This window comes from Terrapene carolina, unplaced genomic scaffold (assembly GCF_002925995.2).
Source record: "Terrapene carolina triunguis isolate 2854851 unplaced genomic scaffold, T_m_triunguis-2.0 Scaffold34021, whole genome shotgun sequence".
In the NCBI taxonomy this organism is placed as follows: Eukaryota; Metazoa; Chordata; order Testudines; family Emydidae; genus Terrapene; species Terrapene triunguis.
In genome coordinates this window covers 1,881,297-1,902,741 of record NW_020698372.1, presented here as the reverse complement: position 1 = coordinate 1,902,741, position 21,445 = coordinate 1,881,297, and the positions used below count along the sequence as shown (strand labels likewise).

Genomic DNA, 21,445 nt, shown 5'->3' with positions numbered 1-21,445 from the left:
GCAAATGTTACATTTCTAGTTTGTCAATAAACCTTTTCAGAAATTCTTTCCATCAAGAGTGTGATGAGTGATCTTGTGAACAAAAGTTGCCAGATGTTGCATAGTGAGACTCCAGAATAGCTTTCCAAAAGTTAAAGTTTATGTTGCAGGCGCAAGAGGTCTGAAGGTGTTCTACAGCAGTGTATTGAAACTCCATTAGCTTCCGTAGAGTTAGTTACTCCTGAGTTACGCCAGAGTGAAATCCGATTGCAGCTCTATTGTTGGAAAGCAGCATGCAAGGAAAAAGCATGGTTCTGAAGACGTATATCAGGTTGTTAAAATCTGTTTGTTCAGACATGAAGAAAGTCTCTTGAGATTGAGAAAGACAAGATGGGTGAGGTAATATCTTTTATTGGGCCAACTTCTGTTGGTGAGAGAGACAAGCTTACACAGAGCTCTTCTTTAGGTCTGGGGAACCTATTCAGAGTGTCACAGCTAAATACAAGGTGGAACAGATTGTTTAGCATAAGTAGTTGCCTTGATTGGTCCCTTGAAATGTGTTAGGTGACCTGTTAACACCCCTCCAGAAGTAGTGGGGGAGAGAGATTGAGACAATAACTCTGCTACACTTCATTCCTGTTGGTATTTTACTGAACAGTCTCCTGCTTTAATCATCTCCACAGTGGCTTTTTTAAAGGAGTAAAGTGTTCCTGTAATGTGGAATCCATTAAAAGTTATATTCTCACACATTGGGAAGCTGCCAAAGACTTGTGAACTTGCTAAGGGTGAAAAAACATTGCAAAACGATTTTATGGGAAAGCTGCCTGGATGCTGTTAGTCTAAATTCTAAGTTTAGTTTGTAACAGCTGCTGTTCCATGGTTTTTTTTAGATCCCTTGTTTGTGCTTTATGTACAAGATATCTGGGCTTTTTGAAATGTAGTTTAAACAGCAGTCCTATTTTGAAGGATACTGTATATAAAGAAAATACAAAAACTAAAACAGAACAGCATTGGATTAGGAAAAACGTATTGCAAGCTAACACTGGAGGACATTATGCATGCAGTGCTTGCTTTAATAGTTCTTTCAAAAACAGTGCCTTTTAAAATAGATAACTTCATCACACTTACGAAAGTGAGAGACTAATGGCTTGAGTTTGGAATAGTGTGGGCAAACACTGTCTAAGCTTCTCCAAAGCCACTGCCAGTACTTTTTTCAGTTTTGACCTACAAGAGTCTTGCTCAGGGGTGGGCAAACTTTTTGGCCTGAGGGCCACATTGGGGTTCCAAAACTGTATGAAGGGCCAGGTAGGGAAGGCTGTGCCTCCCCAAACAGCCTGGCCTCTGCCCCCTCCCACTTCCTGCCACCCTGACTGTCCCCCTCAGAACTCCAACCCATCCAACCCCCACCCCCGCTCCTTGTTCCCTGACCTCCCCCTCCTGAGACCCCCCGCCCCTAACTGCCCCTCCGGGACCCCACCCCCTATCCAACCCCTTTGCTTCCTGTCCCCTGACTGCCCCGACCCCTATTCACACCTCCGTCCCCTGACAGGCCCTCTAGGACTCCCACACCTTCCAGCCCCACCCCCGTTCCCCATCCCCTGACCCCTATCCCCCCCCCCGCCCCCCGCCCCCCCCCCCCCCTCACCCACCCCTCTCCGCCCCCCCCCCCCTCCACACACACACACCCCGCCCACTTACCATGCCGCTCAGAGCACCAGGACTGGCAGCTGCGCCACCTGGCTGGACCCAGCCATGCCACCGCGCTGCCTGGAAGGAGGTTGCAGCCGCACTGCCCAGAGCGCTGGCGGCACAGCGAGCTGAGGCTGCGGGTGAGGGGGGACATCAGGGGAAGGGTCGGGGTCTAGCCTCCCCGGCCGGGAGCTCAAGGGCCAGGCAGGATGGTCCCGTGGGCCGGACGTGGCCCGCGGGCCATAGTTTGCCGACCTCTGGTCTTGCTTATTTCACTTTAGCACAACTGGCATTCTTTGCTTAAGTGTGAACTGGGAAGAGCTATTGTTGTGGGGACCATGAAGAAACCATCAAACTCACTTTTATTTGTGAACTAAGAATTTGAGCTCTGTCCTTGAGCAGTGAAAGGCACAAATCCACTATGGAATCTAGTCATTCTTTCCTTCCCCTTCTTTTAGTTACAGATATTTACTTTACAGACTACTTTGAAGTTTCCTACAACAGTTACTAGCCCACCAGAAAAATATCACTTCAATCATGTTAATCTATTTTTATCAATGCCAGACAATTCCAATCTAACTATAGTACAGCTATACTACTTGTCCTTCATAGTAATTTTGTGACCAAGTTTCCATTATAAACCTGTTTTCAAAGGTGTATATATCAGCTTTAAAAAGACCAGCTCTTGCTTGAAACCTGGAATCCAAATTAGTGTGTTCTGGCTGCCATTGTTTTTGAAGCATTTAGTTCTCAAATGCCTATCTGAGCCTTGTAGAGCAATAATTTTATCCTTAAAAACCAAGCTTGTATAGCTTCCTTCATAGCTATGGGGACGCCTTTCTTTAGGCTTCAAGGAATCCAAGATGGTGACCCAATATGGTGGCATATTCATTAATCTAAATGTTTGCATTGTTCAGACAGCTTTAAATGACTCACCAAATACTAATTGAATAATATTCATTCAGTTCTAGTACTAAGTAGGTATCTAAAGGCACTTAGGGCCATATTCCGCTATAGTAGAAATCTGTATTTTAGTGGAGCTGTACATACACCAGGGCTGAATTTGCCCCACTGTATTTCCACTGTTATGTTTTGGAACACAAACCTCTGTATGCTGGGGCCTGGAACAAGATTCCTCAGGTTATTGTATAAATGTGCAAACACTCACAGGGCTGTGGTTTAGCATATTACAATGATGCATATCCCATATTAGTTTAACACTGGCAAAAGCTAGATAGATTGTGACTTTAGGCACTTGTAAGTGAAAATAGTCATTATTTCAACAGTAGATGTCACTCTGCCCCTTACCCAACAACAGGGTAGTGATGGAATTGGGGGGGGGGGGGGCAGTAGAGACCACTTGCAGATGTCAAGCTGCAGTTCTAGATCTCCTGCACTGAACTGAGAGCATTGCTGGTGTGCCACTGAGTACTGCTGCGCTGGCTTTGCAGTTGCTGCACTGATGAACCTTCTGTAGGTTTTAACACTATTGTGGGAACTCAACAAATAAGTATAGTGCACAAAAATAAAATGATTAGATTTACAATTTGCTTAGTCTGGATTCTGGAGCGAAGGCTTTTCACAAGGGGAGGGGGGAATCTGATGCTTTCCAGGAATGCCCTTGATCCTGCAAAAATCTATTTCTACTTCTTGCTTATTTACCAAGGTGGCTGTAATCACCTCCCCACTTCTTCCATGCTACTAATATTCTTCTCTGTCTGCCCAGCTCATGCTGTCCTCTTGCCTTAGTAGATGTTTGGTCTTGTCTATAACTTCATATCCTCTTCCCTTGAGTACTGCAACTCCTTCCTCTAGGGACTTTCCAAATACTAGCTCTTGAAACTGCAGCATAAGGAGATGCATTACTACTTGCCGTCTTCTGTGTACAAGGGAATAATGACTCTGTCATTGTCATCTTCAAACATTGCTTTCCACTTCCTATGCAATTCAGAATAGGGGTTAAAAATTGCTCTCTATGGACTTGATTTTAACCTTCTTCTAGCCTGTCTAGCACACTGCTCTCATTCTATCTCTCCAAACAACCTTGTCACTGTTGGCTCAAGAGCCTTCTCCTTTATAACAGTCCTCTTGTGTCAGCCTACGTGTAACCAGCTAACTGTCTTGCCCTCTCAGTTGTAAATAATGTTAATAATTTTCAGCAGAAAACATCTTGTCTCATTGATTGTATTATATAACTCTACAAAGTGCTTTACATGCAGTTATGTAAGACTATACAAAATAGTTGCATTCTGCGTATTTTAAAAGATTTTTGTTTTGGTTGGTCAGTATTATGCAGGGAATATGCCTCTTCTCTCTACAGATGTCTAAGTTGTTATGAAGCACTTGTCATTAGGACTCAATATGAACTGCAACTACACCTCTATCCCAATATAATGCTGTCTTCGGGAGCCAAAAATTTTTACCGCGTTTGTGACAATGCGGTTCTGGCGGAACCCAACTGAGAGTGCCAACTCAGGACAAATTGCTCAAACAGGGCAGTTACAGCCCAAGGCTGGGGTTTTTTCCACCTCTAAGGCAAACCAAACCAGCCAGACTAAGAGGACTTCGGTCTCACCCCACTGGCTAACCGCAAGTCTCACAAGCAGTCTCCTTAGACACTCCAGTTTCCCAGTATCACCACCAGTGCCACTCGTTATAGGGACAAATGGTTATGAAAACCAAGACCCCAGTAAAAGAAAAAAGGTTCTCCTGATCCCAAAGGACCAAGCCCTAGACCCAGGTCAATATACAACTCAGATCTTACCCACAAATCACGCTGTTGCAAATCCTTTAGAATCTAAAATCTAAAGGTTTATTCATAAAAGGAAAAAGATAGAGATGAGAGCTAGAATTGGTTAAATGGATTCAATTACGTACAGTAATGGCATAGTTCTTGGTTCAGGCTTGCAGCAGCGATAAAATAAACTGCAGGTTCAAATCAAGTCTCTGGAATACATCCCCCGCTGGGATGGGTCCTCAGTCCTTTGTTCAAAGCTTCAGCTTGTAGCAAAGTTCCTCCAGAGGTATGAAGCAGGATTGAAGACAAGATGGAGATGAGGCATCAGCCTTATATAGTCTTTTCCAGGTGTAAGAACACCTCTTTGTCCTTACTGTGGAAAATTACAGCAAAATGGAGCCTGGAGTCACATGGGCCAGTCCCTGCATACTTTGCTGAGTCTCAAGGCATATTTGCCTTCTCTCAATGGGTCCATTGTATAGCTGATGGTCCTTAATGGGCCATCAAGCTGGCTAGGCAGAGCTAACACCAGCTTGTCTGGGATGTCACCCAGCAGCATAGCATAAGTTTGAAATACAGACAGTATAGAGCCAATATTCATAACTTCAACTACAAAATTGATACACACATATAGACAGCATAATCATAACCAGTAAACCATAACCTTGTCTAAGACACCCCATTTGACCCCCTTTATACAAGATTTTGGTGCCACTACAGGACCTTGGTTGCAACAATGATCTATATGCTCCTAGATTATATCAATAACGTCACAGCGTTATAGGTGAAACCGCGTTATATTGAACTTGCTTTGATCTGCCGGAGTGCGCAGCCCCACCCCTTCCCCCGGAGCACTGCTTTACCGCGTTATATTCGAATTCGTGTTATATCAGGTCGTGTTATATCGGGGTAGAGGTGTAAAATACTTTCCAGGCATTAAAAAACAAAACAAAAAACACTTTGCTTCTGTAAGGAAAAATGTTCATTAAATCCATCCAGATATTTTACTTTAAAAGATGTTACAGAATGCATAAAAGAAGTCTCTCGAGTTTAATTTGTAACACACACGACACTGTGCTGTAAAAGTATTAATATAAACCAACATTTCTGTTAGATGTCATCCAGTTACCAAAGCTAATTTTTCAGAGATGCACTGAGGTGTGTTATATCTTCAAGGAAAGTGCATAGAAATGGGAGATCTGTTTTCTTTTTATTGGCCTGCAAAGTAAGAGCTTTCATGCTATATTCATCCCTGAGGGGAAGCAGCCTTCTTACACCAATGGACTCCATCAGAATTGCACCAGGGCCGAACATGGCCTTCACATTATGGGCAGGAAAAGTAAAGCAAGTGATTACTTAAACTTCCAACTAACCTTTTATTCATTACCATAAGAATGTTATGTTCAGCTTTTTGTAAAATTTCCATGGAATTTATACATACTGTGCATATAATATGGCCAACTATGTCCTATAAATCTGACAAATTTCAAAATATGGATACTTAACCTTCACATTCACATTTTAAGTAATATGTGAAATTGAACATATCCGACATTACTTCGTCTGTTGAACAAAGGATTTGGGGAAAGTATATATAATCCCTCTTTAATAAAGTGTAAAATCTGTTCTGGATGAAGATGTCTGAAGAACTCATTTTTCTCTTGATTAGACTCCTCCGAAGTGGAGGAATGTGTCCTAAAACATTCACCTATACAAGGTTATCCCATCCTTTATACTTCTCCAGACATGTGCCTCTTGATTTTCATTGCTGTGGTGGATAGGAATAATGGAATTGATCAGGAAGGTGAGGGGGTAATTTTTGTTTGGCAAATGTCTGGCACAGGGACTGAAAAATTAACCTTATACTTCTTGGCACTAGTTGAAGGCCTAAACCTACTAGCCAGAGGTAGACATGAAATTTGAAGGTTGAGAGCCAAACCAGCTAAATCAGCACCTTTGTGAGAGGTCCAGCCCCCTGACATCCCAGCTTTTATGGAGGATGCTGGGATTTCTACTGAAGCTTCTCTTGGGACCCTGCTTGATAGCTCTATTTTTCATATCTACCTCTACTAGCAAGCAGGAGGCTGTACTATAGAAGGGGGGGAGAATCTCTCAACTGGTGAGGAAAGCATTCTACTACTCTAGCCTTCCCCCCCAGTAGTTAGTCTCCTTCCCCCTTGAATAACATTAGTGCTTATGTCTGCTTCTAGTCATAGCTTTTCCAAGCATTAGCAGCAACACAAAATTGGCATGAGTTTCACTGTCACCCACAGGATTATGGATAGTAGCACTGAAACAAGATCAGAGCCTTGTTAGTTTAACCAAGCAGGAACAGAGTTAAGCTAGCAGCAGCAGCAGAACCAGAGAAGTTGCCATCTGCAGACCCTAGGTGACAACATTGCATCACTTTACAGTTGCTTCATAGTGTAGCTGTGTAATTAACAGCAAGAAGCTTAGTATTTAAATTAATCGAAATGCTGAAGAAATGGATTTTTGTAAGCACTCATGCTTGCCATGTGGGCATTGGTTTCTCCCCCAAGCCCTGACCATGTCTAGTTGATCACTTACTTGGTGGTATGTTTAAGCAAAATACGCATTTTAACATTAACTGATGTGACTGTGGAGATCAGAAGCATTCTTTAGAATTAAGACTAAAATCCTACAGTACTAAAACGGGCGTGTTTGTTTTTGGTGGTTTTTAGTAGTCTTTCATCTGCGTTCCCTTTCTTTAAAAAGAAGCATGGAAAAGTTATCTTTAGAAATCTTAACAGCTTTATTTTCTCTAGGAATGGGGCAGGCCTACATAACAGATTAGAGAGTGGTGAAGTAATATCCAGTAAATTTTGCATATGCTTCTGTTTTAATAGGATACCCAAAGTGCGTGTTTTGGAGGATGAAGAAGGATCAAAAGAGATTGAGCTCTCTGATGACCCTTATGACTGTATTCGACTTAATGTGGAGAATGTACCCTGTATCATCACATTAAGCAAAGTAAGCCTGTAGAAGTTTGTACATTATTTCTTTTAGCTTGTGACTCTTCTATAGACTTTGGCTACAAGAATTGACCTGCCATTATGGGTTGGGAGAAACCATCTTTTCTTTGATGACCAGAGCCATGAGTTACCCCCATACTAAAAATAAGTTCTTGGCTTCCATCCTTGGGTTTATTTATTGACTTGGGAGGTAGGGAAGGAAATCTTTGTGGAGAGAGCGTTCCATCTCCCTCTCAAGTTGTATGTCTTGATGGAGTGGGAATCTGCAATAGCTAATCCTGCTGTATTCTTGGACTGAAACAATTAACTATCCATCCATCAGCTGCTTGCTGATAGTGAAGTGGACACTAGTATTGGCTTCTCTAATATGCTAACATAATATCCATTAGCCATTTAAAATGTTGGAAACCTATTTGGTGAGCCACTGAAGAAACAAACTTTGTTGATGGAGCTAACCTCATGCCTACCAACACCCTGCGAGATAGGTAAGCGTTATTGCTAGGGCCCTACCAAATTCGTAGTCCATTTTGGTCAATTTCACACTCATAGGATTTTAAAAAGCATAAATTTCATGATTTCAGCTATTTAAATCTGAAATGTCAGTGTTGTGCCTATAGCGGTCCTGACCCAAAAAGGAGTTGTGGGAGATCGCAAGGTTATTGTAGAGGGGTTGTGGTACTGCTACCCTTACATCTGTGCTGCTGCAGGTGGCAGCGCGGCCTTCAGAGCTGGCCAGCTGGAGAGCGGCAGCTTCTGGCCGGGAGCCCAGCTTTGAAGGCAGAGCGGGGCCCTCAATCAGTAGCCACCACTCTCCAGCCGCCCAGCTCTGAAGGCAGCGGAGCAGAATTAAGGGTGGACTTGGTCTGGTCTTGCCACCCTTCCTTCTGTGCTGCTGCTGGTGGCAGTGCTGCCTTCAGAACTGGGCACCTGGCCAACAGCCACCACTCTCTGGCCACCCAGCTCTGAAGGCAGCAGAGAAGTAAGGGTGGCAATACCACGATCCCCCTAAAATAACCTTGCAACCCCCCTGCAACTCCCTTTTGGGTCAGGACTCCCAATTTGAGAAACGCTGGTCTCCCCTGTGAACTCTGTATAGTATAGGGTAAAAGCACACAAGACCAGATTTCATGGTGGGAGACCAGATTTCATGGTCTGGGACGCATTTTTCATGGCCGTGAATTTGGTAGGGCCCTAATTATTGCCATCATTTTTCAAATAGAGGGACTAAGGCACAGAGAAGCTAAGTGACCTACATACAGCAGGGACTCAGAGCCGGAAGCAGAACTTGTTCATAGCTGTTAGGTCTACTCTCCCTCTCAGTACCACTGTTTTCTTAAATTCTCTATACAGTAAATTGGTGTGTATGTGATCCCACTTAATTCACTGTTGCATCACTTTGTTTTCTATCTGCCCATTTCTCCAACCTTTCCAGCCACACAGCAATTGCCATAATATCAACTGTCCTTCTTGGCTTGGTCATGAGACAGCTTGCATGCTGTCATGCAAATTATTCTGTTTTCTACGTGTTACATAAATAATAATTAATAAAAGCTGTCACTGAGGCAGAGACTGAATCTCACCTCTCCTGAGCCTCAGGCATGTGTAACTTTTGTGGATAAAATTCCACAGTTGAGGAAGAAAAAGAAGCCTTTGAGTGAAAAGTTGATCCTTTTTTAAAAATATATGTATAAAATTTTAAAGGAGCTTCCCACTATTGCCAGATGTTTGTAATGTTAAACTAAATTCCATGTGGATGAATTAAGAGTCAGGATGTAGGTCAAGTGGCCAAAGGTGCGTGTTTATCCTATGTACGTAGTATGTTTATAAGCATGCACACACAATAACGTTGCACTGTCAGCAGATACAATGTCCTATATCAAAGTGCTATATTTAACGACTGACACAGCTGCAGTGATTTAGCACATGAGCAAAACCAATGATCAGACAGTATTTATATTTCTTAGGATTGTAGCATACAGATAAACTGACCGGTTAATAGTTTGGTGGAGTTACCTCCAATGCTCTAATTCCATCACCCAGTAAGTTCATAATTATCTGGACACAAAACAATTTTAAAAAATCCAAAAGTAAAATATGTCCTTGGTTCTGCAGATTGGTTGTAGGCATGTAGTTGATGCTACCCTTCAGGAAGAAGCTTGCTCTTTGGCCAGCCTGCTGCTTTCTGTGACCAGCAGAGGTACCCTTACGTGTATGAAGAAATTGGGGAACGGTAGTCTTGATCCAGAGAGTATCTTTGAGATGATGGAGGTAAGAAGTGCTGACGAGCAACTTCAGCTCACATAATGGAAAAGTGGATCTTGAGCATATGAAAAATTGCAGTGTGGGCATAATTAAAGGGACACTGAAAACTTACCTAGGGGCAAAAAGTGACTTGTGGAAGGTCCCAGGCAGCTTCCAAGGAAGCTGAAATTCCTACGGGAATGAATTTCACTTATGCAAACCGTTTGGGATGTCCCCTCTGACACTGCGATAATCTGGGTTTTCTTCTATATAGTAGTGTCATACTAGCAAAACTTAAAAGTTAAGGTTACCAACATTATTTACAAATCCTATATTTACTTCATAAAGAACAAGTTTCAAGCCTGATAATTTCCCTTTGAAACTCAAAACGAAACTTCTTTAACATACATCAGTTACCACACAACAGAACTGGAACTTGTTGTGAACTGGTACTTTACAGTACATAATCTTTAATTTGTATAACTTGTTTTTCATGTAATTGACTTATTTAGCTAGTAATCGTTACAATCCTAGTACTTTACTTTTCACATTTTGTTGTAATACACCTCTACCCCGATATAACACGAATTCGGATATAACGCGGTAAAGCAGTGCTCCGGGGGGGGGCGGGGCTGTGCGCTCCGGCGGATCAAAGCAAGTTCGATATAACACGGTTTCACCTATAACACGGTAAGATTTTTTTTGGCTCCTGAGGAGGTAGAGGTGTATCTTTGTATCTGTCCTTTTTACTGATATGATCCTCTTCCCTTTCTATAACAATATTTATAAAATGCTGTGGTAGCTGGCAGCAGTTCAAGTTGACTTGGGAATTTCACTTTAAATCCTTCTTTAGGCCTCTCTCTGAAGCTTCCCTTTTGGTGTGAAATTTCTCATGCCCAGACTTGGCCTTAAAGTATGTACAAATGAGTTTTGTACACCAGCTTTGTATTTCATTTGCACTTTAATTCAAAATTGGCTGTTTCTGAAAACCTTCACATTTGGCATAAACATGGCGCTTGTGAGAAATAGAGCTAGGTGGGAAGTGGCTTCCCCATCCTGTGAACATTTGAGATTTCAAAAACCTTTCCCCTTTTGCATTGGGATGAAACGTACCTTTTTTGAAGCATTGATGAGAAAGCAAAGACGCCAGCTCCAGAATTAATAGCGTGGTGGCTAGGGCACACGGCTGGGATGTAAGAGACTCGGGTTTAAGTCTATGCTCTAAATCAAATAGAGCAGAGCCTTGAACCTGGGTTTTCCACATCTAGGCGTGTGCTTTAACCACAAGGCTTTTAACTATTCTAGGGGTTCTCTCTCCTAGTTCCATGCTGGACCTGAAACTATTGTCAAAACTAGTATGTTCCTGCAAAACATTTATTTTGACAAATAGGCATTTTCCAGCAAAACGATGTGGTTTTTTTGTCAAATTCCTGACCAGCTGTAGTGAGGAATGCAGAAATTGGAGCCAGGTTTGAAAACAACGGGTTAAAGTGGAAATGACATGCTAAGCATGCATGACACTTCACTTTCTCTTGTTGTAATTTAAAGCCTGGGTGTTAATCTACCACTGAGCTCCTGTTTGCTCTGAGGAAAGTCATTTCACTTCTGTGCCTTAGTGTACCCATTTGTAAAATGAAAATAGTAATTTCTAGCCTGCCTCACAGGTCTGCTCTCAGGATCTGTGTTGAGCTTTGAACATTTAAAAGTGTATGCACCAAGGGTCAGATATTTCAAAGGTACTTAGCACCTAATGATGGAGATAGGAGCCTAATGGGATTTTCAAAAACACATAAGCAGGTGAAGCACCTGACTCCCATTGAAAAAAGGCAATTAGGCACCTTACTTACTTAGGGCTAAATTTACAAAAGCTCCTAAATGGTACTGTACAAACAAGTATTGACTCCTGTGACAACCTAAGAGTTAAAACTTAACTCAATAGCCCAGTATGTTATGTTGCCCCTTACCTATTTTAAAGAAATCTCTCCTCCTTAAGTGGTGATGTTATTCACTGAAATAAACAAGAAAAGGCTTTCGGGGGAAGTAAAGAATTCTTTCTTTGGCTGGGGGTCTGACTGGTCTTGTTCCCAACACAGCAGCCTGTTTGGGGAACAGATGGAACAAACAAAGCCAAAAGCACAGGGTCTGTGAAATGGAACAGTTTCATAACTCTTGCTTGACACTTTTATATCCTCCAGTGGATTGATTCCAGCCCAGAAAATGTTCAGCATTATCAGCCTTGGGGTGAACAGACATTCCAGCCAGCACATCGCTTTTAGGAAAGCAGCGTAATGGTTCAGCTTTGGAAAGGTGCCATAGCTACACCTCTTACTGGATTAAACTTATCATAAGGGAGTCAGGCAGAAATAACTGAGATGCCAGTGGGCAAAATACAGGACCCATGCACCAAGCAAGGGTAAACGAGTCTTGTGTTGGAGATAGCTGGGCTAGATATCTGGTGTGGGAGTGGAGCAGAATATTTCATGATACCCCCTGGGGCTGCAAAGTTACCCCAGTCCATTGATTGTAACAACTTCTGCACCTTCCCTACATGTGGAGTTTTGGTCAGTGGATCCACATAGTCCTATACCACCCCATCTCTCCCAAGCTTGTCCCAAATGCTCTTCTTGAGGCTACAGAACAGTACTGCATGAGGAGGGTCTGGGGAAGTTGTAGTATCCTTCTCAATTGCCTGGCTCCTTGATCGAGCATCTGCTTCATTTTATGGTTTCATGCCTCCATGTAGAGCTTGGACTTGCCCCCAATTAAATGGTAGGTCGTTTTATGGGTCTCTAGTTATAAAATTGAGGAGCAGCTTCCTTCAGACAACTTGGCCATAGTTTCTATTCAATACCCACAGCTTGAGCTGCCCATTGACCTTTTAAGGACAGTGAGCGAGGTTCCTCTCTGCTCAGGGAATCTTATGGTTCCATGATCCTATGCCAGCCAGACCTAGGGGAAGTTTTGATCTACACCACTGCCGTAAGATACCGAAGAGATGTTTGCCAGTAGAGGGTCAGTGCAGGCTCTCCTCCGATGTGTTTTCTCTTTCAGCATGTCCCTATACTAGAGACATGGGGAGGAAGCTGGTGCAGGAGTTGCTTCTACTGTGTTTATGCCATTGGAGAGTTCTCTGAGGCTCCTGCCTGGCACAGAGGGGCAAGCTCATACTAGGGAATCTGGCCCACTGAGGTTTTGATGAATTGGAGCACTTGCCCCTGGTTTGAACAATTTTGCTTTGGAGGGGTTCTTTCCAAAACTTTTGATCAAGTTAAGAGTCCCCCACATGCAGTTTGTCTTAGTTCAAATATGCCATTTACAACAGCTGGTGTATATTAATCATTAAGGGAAAAAATAGTTGACCGAAGGGGAAGTGTTCCACATAAATTCACTTCCTGTTAGTAGGATGCCTCAGCTTTGTCTTGCCTTCTTTGCATTACAGACAGGAAAACGGGTAGGCAAAATGTTGCACACTTCCCTACAGAAGATCTTAGACAAAGAAGAGAGTCTGGGGACAACACGACAGAAGGTTGGATTCCTAGGATGAGTTGTTTTATCAATACAGATGTACATTTTCAAGTTATTTTTCAAAGCATGATCTTGCAGTTTGTATGTGAAATAAAGGATATTTTTGGTTTTAATATTGTGTCCTAACCATGTTTAAAATACTTTTTAAATGCAGTTAGCAAAGCAGAAGGAAACTTAACTAAGTCTTAAATGAAAATAAATTAATTTGAAATGCTTCATACTGCCTTCTGCTCTGTACCCAGTAATTGCACCAATCTAACAATCAATACAGCTACGTTGCATGACACTTCTAAATTAGTTTGTGTGGCAAAAAAATGTTTTCCATCGCTACAAAACACAAGAGCAGTTGCACACTGGAAGTCTGCATTTGGCTGTAGAAGTTGCTTTATTCACTATGCAGATAAAACAAATTGAAGTAATAGGGGATTATCTAATCAAAGAACATTTGATTTCATCAGTTAGTTTGAACTGGACATCTAGCTCTGTGCTTATGAACAATAGCTGAAAAGTAAATTCCTAATTTGCATTTAAGACCAAAGTTAGTTTAACCTTTAGCTTCCCCCTCTTCTAAAGTGAACAGAAGAGAAGTGTCAAATTTAGCTTCCAGCTGTGACTAGCTTTTCTCCTTTCTGCACCCCCATCAAAAGCTCCAAATATGAAATTGAGGTGAGAAGTGGGAGTTTAACTGCTGCTCTCCTCTGAATAGCTGGTCAGACCTCCAGTCTGAGTTAACACTGCACCAGGCAGCATTAACTTTTTCTGGGACCCATCAGTTGTTACCTCTGTACAGTTGATGCAACGGTATAACTCCTGAAGAAGCAATGCTAGTCTCTCCTTGTATGGAACTACTTCCAGACCCGTGATCATTGTTGTTTCCCTTCTGTGAACCTTTTCCAGTTCCACTATACAGGTATCTTGTTGAGATGAGTTAACCAGAGCTGCACACAATATTCAAGGTGTGGGTGCACCATGGATTTATATAGTGACAAGATATTTTTCTATCCTGTTCCTAACATAGTGTTAACCTTTTTGACTGCTGCTGCACCTTGAGCAGAAGATTTCAGAGAACTATTGAACATGAGGCCAAGATTGTTTTTGGATGGTAAAAGCTAATTTAGAACCCCTCACTGTATATGTATAGCTGGGCTTATTTTTTTTCCAGTGTGCATTACTTATCACATAATGTTCAATTTCATCTGCCATTTTGTTGCCCATTCTCACCCAGTTTTGTGAGATCACTTTAACTTGTTGCAGTCTGCTTATCTTGAATAACTTTGTATAGTGTGAAAACTTTGCATTTTACTCTTCACTTGACATCTAACATTCCTTGCCCCTACATGATGATCTCATAAAGCAGAATCTGCTCCAAAGTAGGTTTTGCAGGAAGTTAAGACATCAGTTAATAAGTTTTATTTCACTCCTTAGCTGAAGTTCTCAAAACTCAGATGCATATAGGAGAGTAGATGCAGGATAAAATTGTATAGTACAACATAACCCTTTAAGTCACAGTAGTTTGGACAATGTATGTGCAGCTTCTGTTGGCAGACATAGCTAAAAGAATGAGATGTGCTGCATTCAACAGAGAGGAGGAAGAGAAGGCTGGAGGGAGAAGTTTAAATAAATAGTTTGAAGAAGCTGATTTTTTCAGCCAAAAGCATACAGATGTTTGGAATGATCCTTTTGCATAAACATTGAGGCAAAGCCACTGCTGTCCTCCAGAAAGCAATTAACATGCTTTGGGGCATGTAATCCAAGTTTTTTTTTTTTTCCAGTTTCCATTATTTAAGCTTCCTAACATTTTTAGTTTGACATCTCACAACTCAGAATTAAGACCTGAAATAGAGGTTTCTTTTAGTGGGGGTGGGCTGTAGCTTCTTTTGCAGACCACCGTGTTTTGGGTTAAATTAGAAATCATATCCATGTTATCTAAATTATTAGAAAAAATGTACTTTCAAATCTCCATGAATCCTTTACAGGACATCTGTTTTTTCCCCCCTCTTCCCCCCCCCCCCTGGTTGGATAAGAGTTCATCTTAAAATAAATATAAATGCAGCCCTATCACCCATGTAGCCTCTTTAGTCCACTGTAAGAGAAGTTCTGGGAAGGTAAAAATTGAGGCCACCCAATGGGCTGAAGAACACAGGTTCAGTATAACATTCAGGCTTTCAGTACCTGATAGCAGAAGATTATGATAAGAAAAGTGACTTCTGACAACACAAGAACAATGTTTTATCTCATTGCTCTGCCTTGTACTACAAAATTATGACACATGATTAATGAAGTCGTTGACATAGAACAATTCAGTTGCAGGTTTATTTTGTGCAAAGATTTATTTGAGGTGACTAGCAGCTATAGCAGGGGTGGGCAACCTGTGGCTCCGGAGCCACATGCGGCTCTTCAGAAGTTAATATGCGGCTCCTTGTATAGGCACCGACTCCAGGGCTGGAGCTACAGGTGCCAACTTTCCAGTGGTCCAGGGGATGCTCACTGCTCAACCTCTGGCTCTGCCACAGGCCCTGCCCCGAACTCCACCCCTTCCTGCCCCCTCCCCTGAGCCTGCTGTGCCCTCGCTCCTCCCCCTCAGAGCCTCCTGCACACCACAAAACAGCTGATCGGGAGGTGCGGGGAGGGAGAGGAAGCCGCTGATTGGCAGGGCTGGGAAGGGTGGGAGGCGCTGGGAGTGGAGGGGGGCTGCTGACGTATTACTGTGTCTCTTTGGAAATGTACATTGCTAAATTCTGGCTCCTTCTCAGGCTCAGGTTGGCCACCCCTGAGCTATAGTGTATTCCTTAGCCTGCAAGCTGCATGGTAGGATGAGTGTGGCGGGGGGGAAACCAATTAGCTCATGTTTGTATTTCATAATAGGTTTCAAAAACAAAAAACACATGCTATACACATGACACCAAGCATCTAATCTAGCTGCAAACCTTTCAAGCCATGGAGCCACCAGCATGACAGTAGCAATTGGTCTAACTGGCCCATTATGCTATCGATTAATAGTGAGGTACCGAAAGTTGCCCACAGGTATTTTCAGAGTGAATTTTGTAATCTGGTGGTGATAGTCTGCAGTTATATAGCATCTCAACATGCTTTACAGGCACTAATGGATCAATGCAGCAGGTCACTTGTGTACAAGGATCCACAGTTGTCAGTTCCTTGCATCTTCGAGCAGTATGCACTGGTGAAGAGAATAAAGTTTCCATAGAGGGTACTGTTCAGAATCTTAGCAATAGAAAGTTTAGGCATCCACCCATGGAAAAATTTTGGCTAAAAGTTAGATACCTAAGTCCATGTTTACTTCAATGGGAATGACAGGAACTCAGCACTTTTGACCATCAGGCCACTTATTCAGGTACCTTTTTAAACAAACAAACAAACAACAAAAAATCCCACACCCTCCCAAATGTTGGTGCCCAAGTTTGAAATTGTATTAAAAATAAAGGCCAACATAGTATTTTGAGGTGCTGCTATGATAAAGGATTTGCTTTTGTGAATAAGGCACTGATCCAATCACACCCCACACAGAAGAATTGTTAATTCACATTCATTTGAGGCAGTGCATCAGCGACACATCCTTATCTACAAAAATAAGGGGTAGAAGTGACTATAGCTAAAAGCATTACAAACAGCTGTCAGTTGTCCTTGCTGCCCTTGGAGATTTGCTGATGCGAAGTCATATTCCCAAGTGGACCATCAAATCTCTTACTTACAGGGGAGAGTCAGGAGGACAAATTTAGCCTGTCACTGCAATGGATGCAACTTCTTCCAGCAGATCTTTATGGCTCTGCTGTTCTCACACACCCTGCAGAGATTTGGCTCTCCTACCAACTTCTGTTTTTGAGGTATGTATTTAACAACAAAAACAAAACACCGCCCTAACCCAACTAGCACTCATTTTCTTCATACAAACTCCTGTTGCCATTTGGGTTGATGGAAAGTTCCATGTGTTGCTGTGCAGATATTGCCACGTTTTCATTGACAGGAATCCAGTAGAACTAAAAGGAAACATCTGTGGAGCAGGCGAGTTTAGTGTTTGTCCCAGAAAGTTTTAATTGCCTGTGCTCAAAGTATAGATGGTCCATACGCTGCATATTAGAACGGAGGATTCTAACAGCACCTGATAGGTTGGGACAAAAATAAATGAGTAAAATAAAAACAAAACGATCTCTCCCCTCGTAAATAGCTTACCCTTATTTTTCTGCTGCTGTGTATTCCAACCTAGTGTCCATCTCCAAGCACAGTGCTGGGGCTTGTCTACACAGCATACCACTTAGGGTTGCCAGGTTTGTTTGGATGTAATCCTGGAGGTTTCATCACATGACATAATAAAAAATTAATCTTTAATTCCAGGCCAATCCTGGAGCGTTGGCAACCCTAATACTACTGCACACTAGAGAGGTATCCTTTCTAAAGCATGTCTATGTGCTGGACACCAGCTGGCCAGTGTGGACCCTGCTGGTGCACACTAAAAATTCCCTAGTGCTCATTAACATAGTGCTATTTGCAGTAGGGACTTTTAGTGCATGCCAACAAGCCCTACATGTGCCGGTTAGCATCCAGCATGTTGGTGTGCTTTAGAAATCACACCCCTCGTGTGTGGATTTTCAGGCCATTGGGCCATCCCTTTGAAGCAGAGAAGAGGGGCCTAATGTAGGTCAATAATGCTGTGGAAGGTGTTTTTTGTTTTGGCTTGGTGGAACAGGGATTGGTTTGATATTTCCAAGCTTCTATGTCTGTGCATACACAGATATAAAGTAAAAAGCAACAGAGGGTCCTGTGGCACCTTTAAGACTAACAGAAGTATTGGGAGCATAAGCTTTCATGGGTAAGAACCTCACTTCTTCAGATGTGTTAGATGCCTAAATACCTTTGAGGATCTGGGCCTTAATAGACTACTTCACCAGTTCTTTTAACCAGATGCTGTCCTCACCCACTACCTGACACCACTTAAAGTACCACATAGTTAAGAACTCTAGGAGAGAAAACTGTGGTGGGAGCTCAGGAACTGGAACACCAAGAACTTTGACCCTGATTCAGCACGGTGCTTATTCACGTGCCTAACTTTAAGCCTACAGATAGTCCCATTGAAATCAATGGCATTCCATGTGCTTGAAGTTAGGCATGTGGTTAAACACCATCAGGGTTTCTGTGATACTAACTTCAGAATAACGGCGCCAGAAAAATCCATAGATAGGTAGGTGTTACTCCATGTAAATCCTCAAATAGCTAGGCAGACTGCATATTAAATCATGGATATAGATATGCCATAGTATACATTTTTTGTAACCCTTATGGAGAAATATAGCCTATAGGGACAGGAAAATTTGTTTTCCCATCTGTCCTTTTATTAACATTGATGATCCATCTGGACCTACTGTTAAACAATCAGAGCTGTGGATAATGAGACTCCTACCCTTGGAGACCATGGGTACTGTGACTTGCTATGCCTTGGGGAAGCACCCTATAACCCCCATATTCCTCATTTATATATAATTCTGATCTTGCATATAAAGCAGGCCATGTGAGGTATCGGGGAAAGATTATGATCTGCTGAAAATCCTTTTTCTATCCATATATGTGTATCATTAATGCATGTGAAGTTATGAGAATTGTGTTGTATGGTTGTCACTAAAACATGCTGTAAGTTGGGGAATCAGCAAGATATTAGCTCCCCAGAGACAACAGCAAGGAAAGTAACCAATGCCCGGGTGGGGTGTCAAACAACCTATCAACAGTCATTGTCCAGCAAGGGAGCTACAATGCAATGACTCACTTGCATGAGGCCACACTAGGGGCTTGGCTACACTGGCGCTTTACAGCACTGCAACTTTCTTGCTCAGGGGTGTGAAAAAACACCCCCCTGAGCGCAGCAAGTTACAGTGCTGTAAAGTGCCAGGGTAAACAGTGCCCCAGCTGTAAATTAATCCCCTCGTGGAGGTGGAGTACCTGCAGCGCAGGGAGAGCTCTCTCCCAGTGCTGGCGCACGACCACACTCGCACTTCAAAGCGCTGCCGCAGGAGCGCTCCCGTGGCAGCGCTTTGAAGTTTTGAGTGTAGCCACGGCCTAGGGGAATTGCTCAACCTTACCTGGCGACTCAGCAATGTTCCCCAAGCGCATGGGACTGAGGGTATAAAACAGACACAGTGGCCACATGCTTGGCCATCTACGCTGCAAGCAACAAGGACACTGAGAAGACTGAAGACTCCAACAGAGGAGACTGGCCCAGGTTTCAAGGGTGAAATTTGTGTACTATGAACTGCAATATCCAGTGGGGTGAGAAAAACTGCATAATCTAGATGATGCCTGGGCTAATAGGGTTGAGAGTTTAGAATACATGTTTATATTTTATTTTATTTTGGTAACTAACTCTGACTTTTTGCCTATCACTTAAAATCTATTTTTGTAGTCAACAAATTTGTTTAACTGTTTATCTTTACCTGTGAGTTCGTATGAAGCATGGGGCAAATCTGCTCAGGTTTGCAAAGGCTGCTGTATATCCACTTTCCATTGATGAAGTGGTGAACCAATTCATAAATTTGCACTGCTCAAGATGAGCAGTGCAAGATGGTATATTCCTGAGGTAGTGCTGGGAGCTGGGGGGATTTGGTTGGTGCCTTTCCCTGTGTGATTCATGAGTGGCTCTGGGAGCATTCATGCAATTCACTGGGTGTGGGGCTCCACATGCAGTTGTGCTGAGTGATAACGGCACCTGGAGGGGTTTGCTGCTTGTCACTAGCAAGGCATTGTGAGAGACAGCCCAGGTTGGAGACAGTTAAGGGGCTACAGTGGTCCCACAGTCCCAAGCTGCATCCCGGGAATCCTGTCGCAGGTAGCCTGCAGACGGGGACACTAGATCACCTAGTGCATGCACACATTTCTTATTGCTAGCTAGTAGCTATGCTGGTAGCGCTACCTGTCTCTGAAAACAAAATCAGGATTAAATCTGTATTCTGCAGAGAATCACCACTTGGGTAACTGAAGCCAAATGGAGGAACTAGACATGGGTCTAGGTCTTTATGGCCTAATGAAAGACACAGTGCACCCACAACTCTCGTTAAACTAAAGTCAAGTCACCAGGAGGCCTGTCACCTATGCTAAACAACATGGGAGTTAAGCTAGATCGAGTTCAAATCCCTCAGTGACAGACCACAATTGTCTAACTACTGACTGGCACTTATCTTCAAGGCAGAATTGGAAACACTGAAGGGCTGGTCCAGACCCACTAGCAAAGTCCCTTATTCACTGAAGCAACAATGCTGATTAGTGTGGTCCTAATGTCAAAGGAAATCTGGAGCCTAGGCTGCAATTTTCTTAAGATGTCACTGAGTCCTACTGCACCTATTAAATCACACCACACACTTTCCCTCTTAGGGGCACCACACCCACAGTAAGGGGCTCATTTGGTTACCTCAGAGAATGAGGTAATTAGCTAATTGATCCCATTTAAAAAAATAGGAATTAATGTTCCAGGGCTGGTAAAATGGTGACCATTTTCAGGCTGCAGAGTCTAAAGTTAGGTTCCTGAATCCATATTTAGGTAACAGGTTTTCAGAAATACCCATATCGGCAGATCCTATTGATTTCAAGGGGATTTGATAGGGAGACCACTTTCATGTAGGTACCCAGATCTGAACCTTTGGAAATTTAGGCTCTGTCTATTTTTGTTAGTCAACAGTGCTTCTGGATATTGAGTAACAAGGAAATCCTTGCTGTCCTTGCAAAAAGATGCCAACGCTCAACTATCCGGCTGTTAATAATTCCCAAATGACATTTTTCAACCACAGTTCCATCCACTGGAACATTTTAATAAGTACAGGGTTATCTTCTGAGCTCTATGCACACCTCTAATTGACAGCTCCCATCATCCTGCTTCAAAAAGAGAAGAGATGGACCATATGGACATCCAGAAGATTTCATGTCATATTTGCATTTGTGCAAATAAATTGATTCTATCTAGGTTTTGATGTTCTTGCCTGAGGCACAACAAGTTTTATTAGAAAAGCTTCAAATGCCACAGCTTGAAAACAAAACAAAAAACCTTAGCTTTTTGCTGATGCCAAATAGAGACCCCTTTTGCTGGGTCTCTATTTGATCAAAAGGTAGTGACTGTTCTTTCATCAGGCTAGTTCTGCGTGGGTGTAAGGTACATCCCATGAACATCAGACCCTGTTAAAATAAAGTGTCTATCTCTAAATTTTGGAGAATGTTTTGTTTGATAGTCCCAGCATTGCCAAGCCCAACAGTTCAAAACTAAATTGGGATTCATCCCCCTTTAGCTCCA

General features: G+C 42.6%; 1 protein-coding gene across 1 annotated transcript in view; it reads left to right on the top strand.

Moving 5' to 3' along the window:
- Nucleotides 1–13,277, top strand: part of LOC112117869 (exosome complex component RRP42) — a 35,379-nt gene extending 22,102 nt beyond the window's left edge. Inside the window, exons 5-7 of the mRNA XM_024215969.3 lie at nt 7,273–7,396; nt 9,511–9,666; nt 13,079–13,277. Of these exons, the coding sequence (XP_024071737.1) occupies nt 7,273–7,396; nt 9,511–9,666; nt 13,079–13,183 (385 nt within the window). The 3' untranslated portion in view covers nt 13,184–13,277. The remainder of the gene's footprint in view (nt 1–7,272; nt 7,397–9,510; nt 9,667–13,078) is intronic.
- Nucleotides 13,278–21,445: the final 8,168 nt, after the last annotated feature.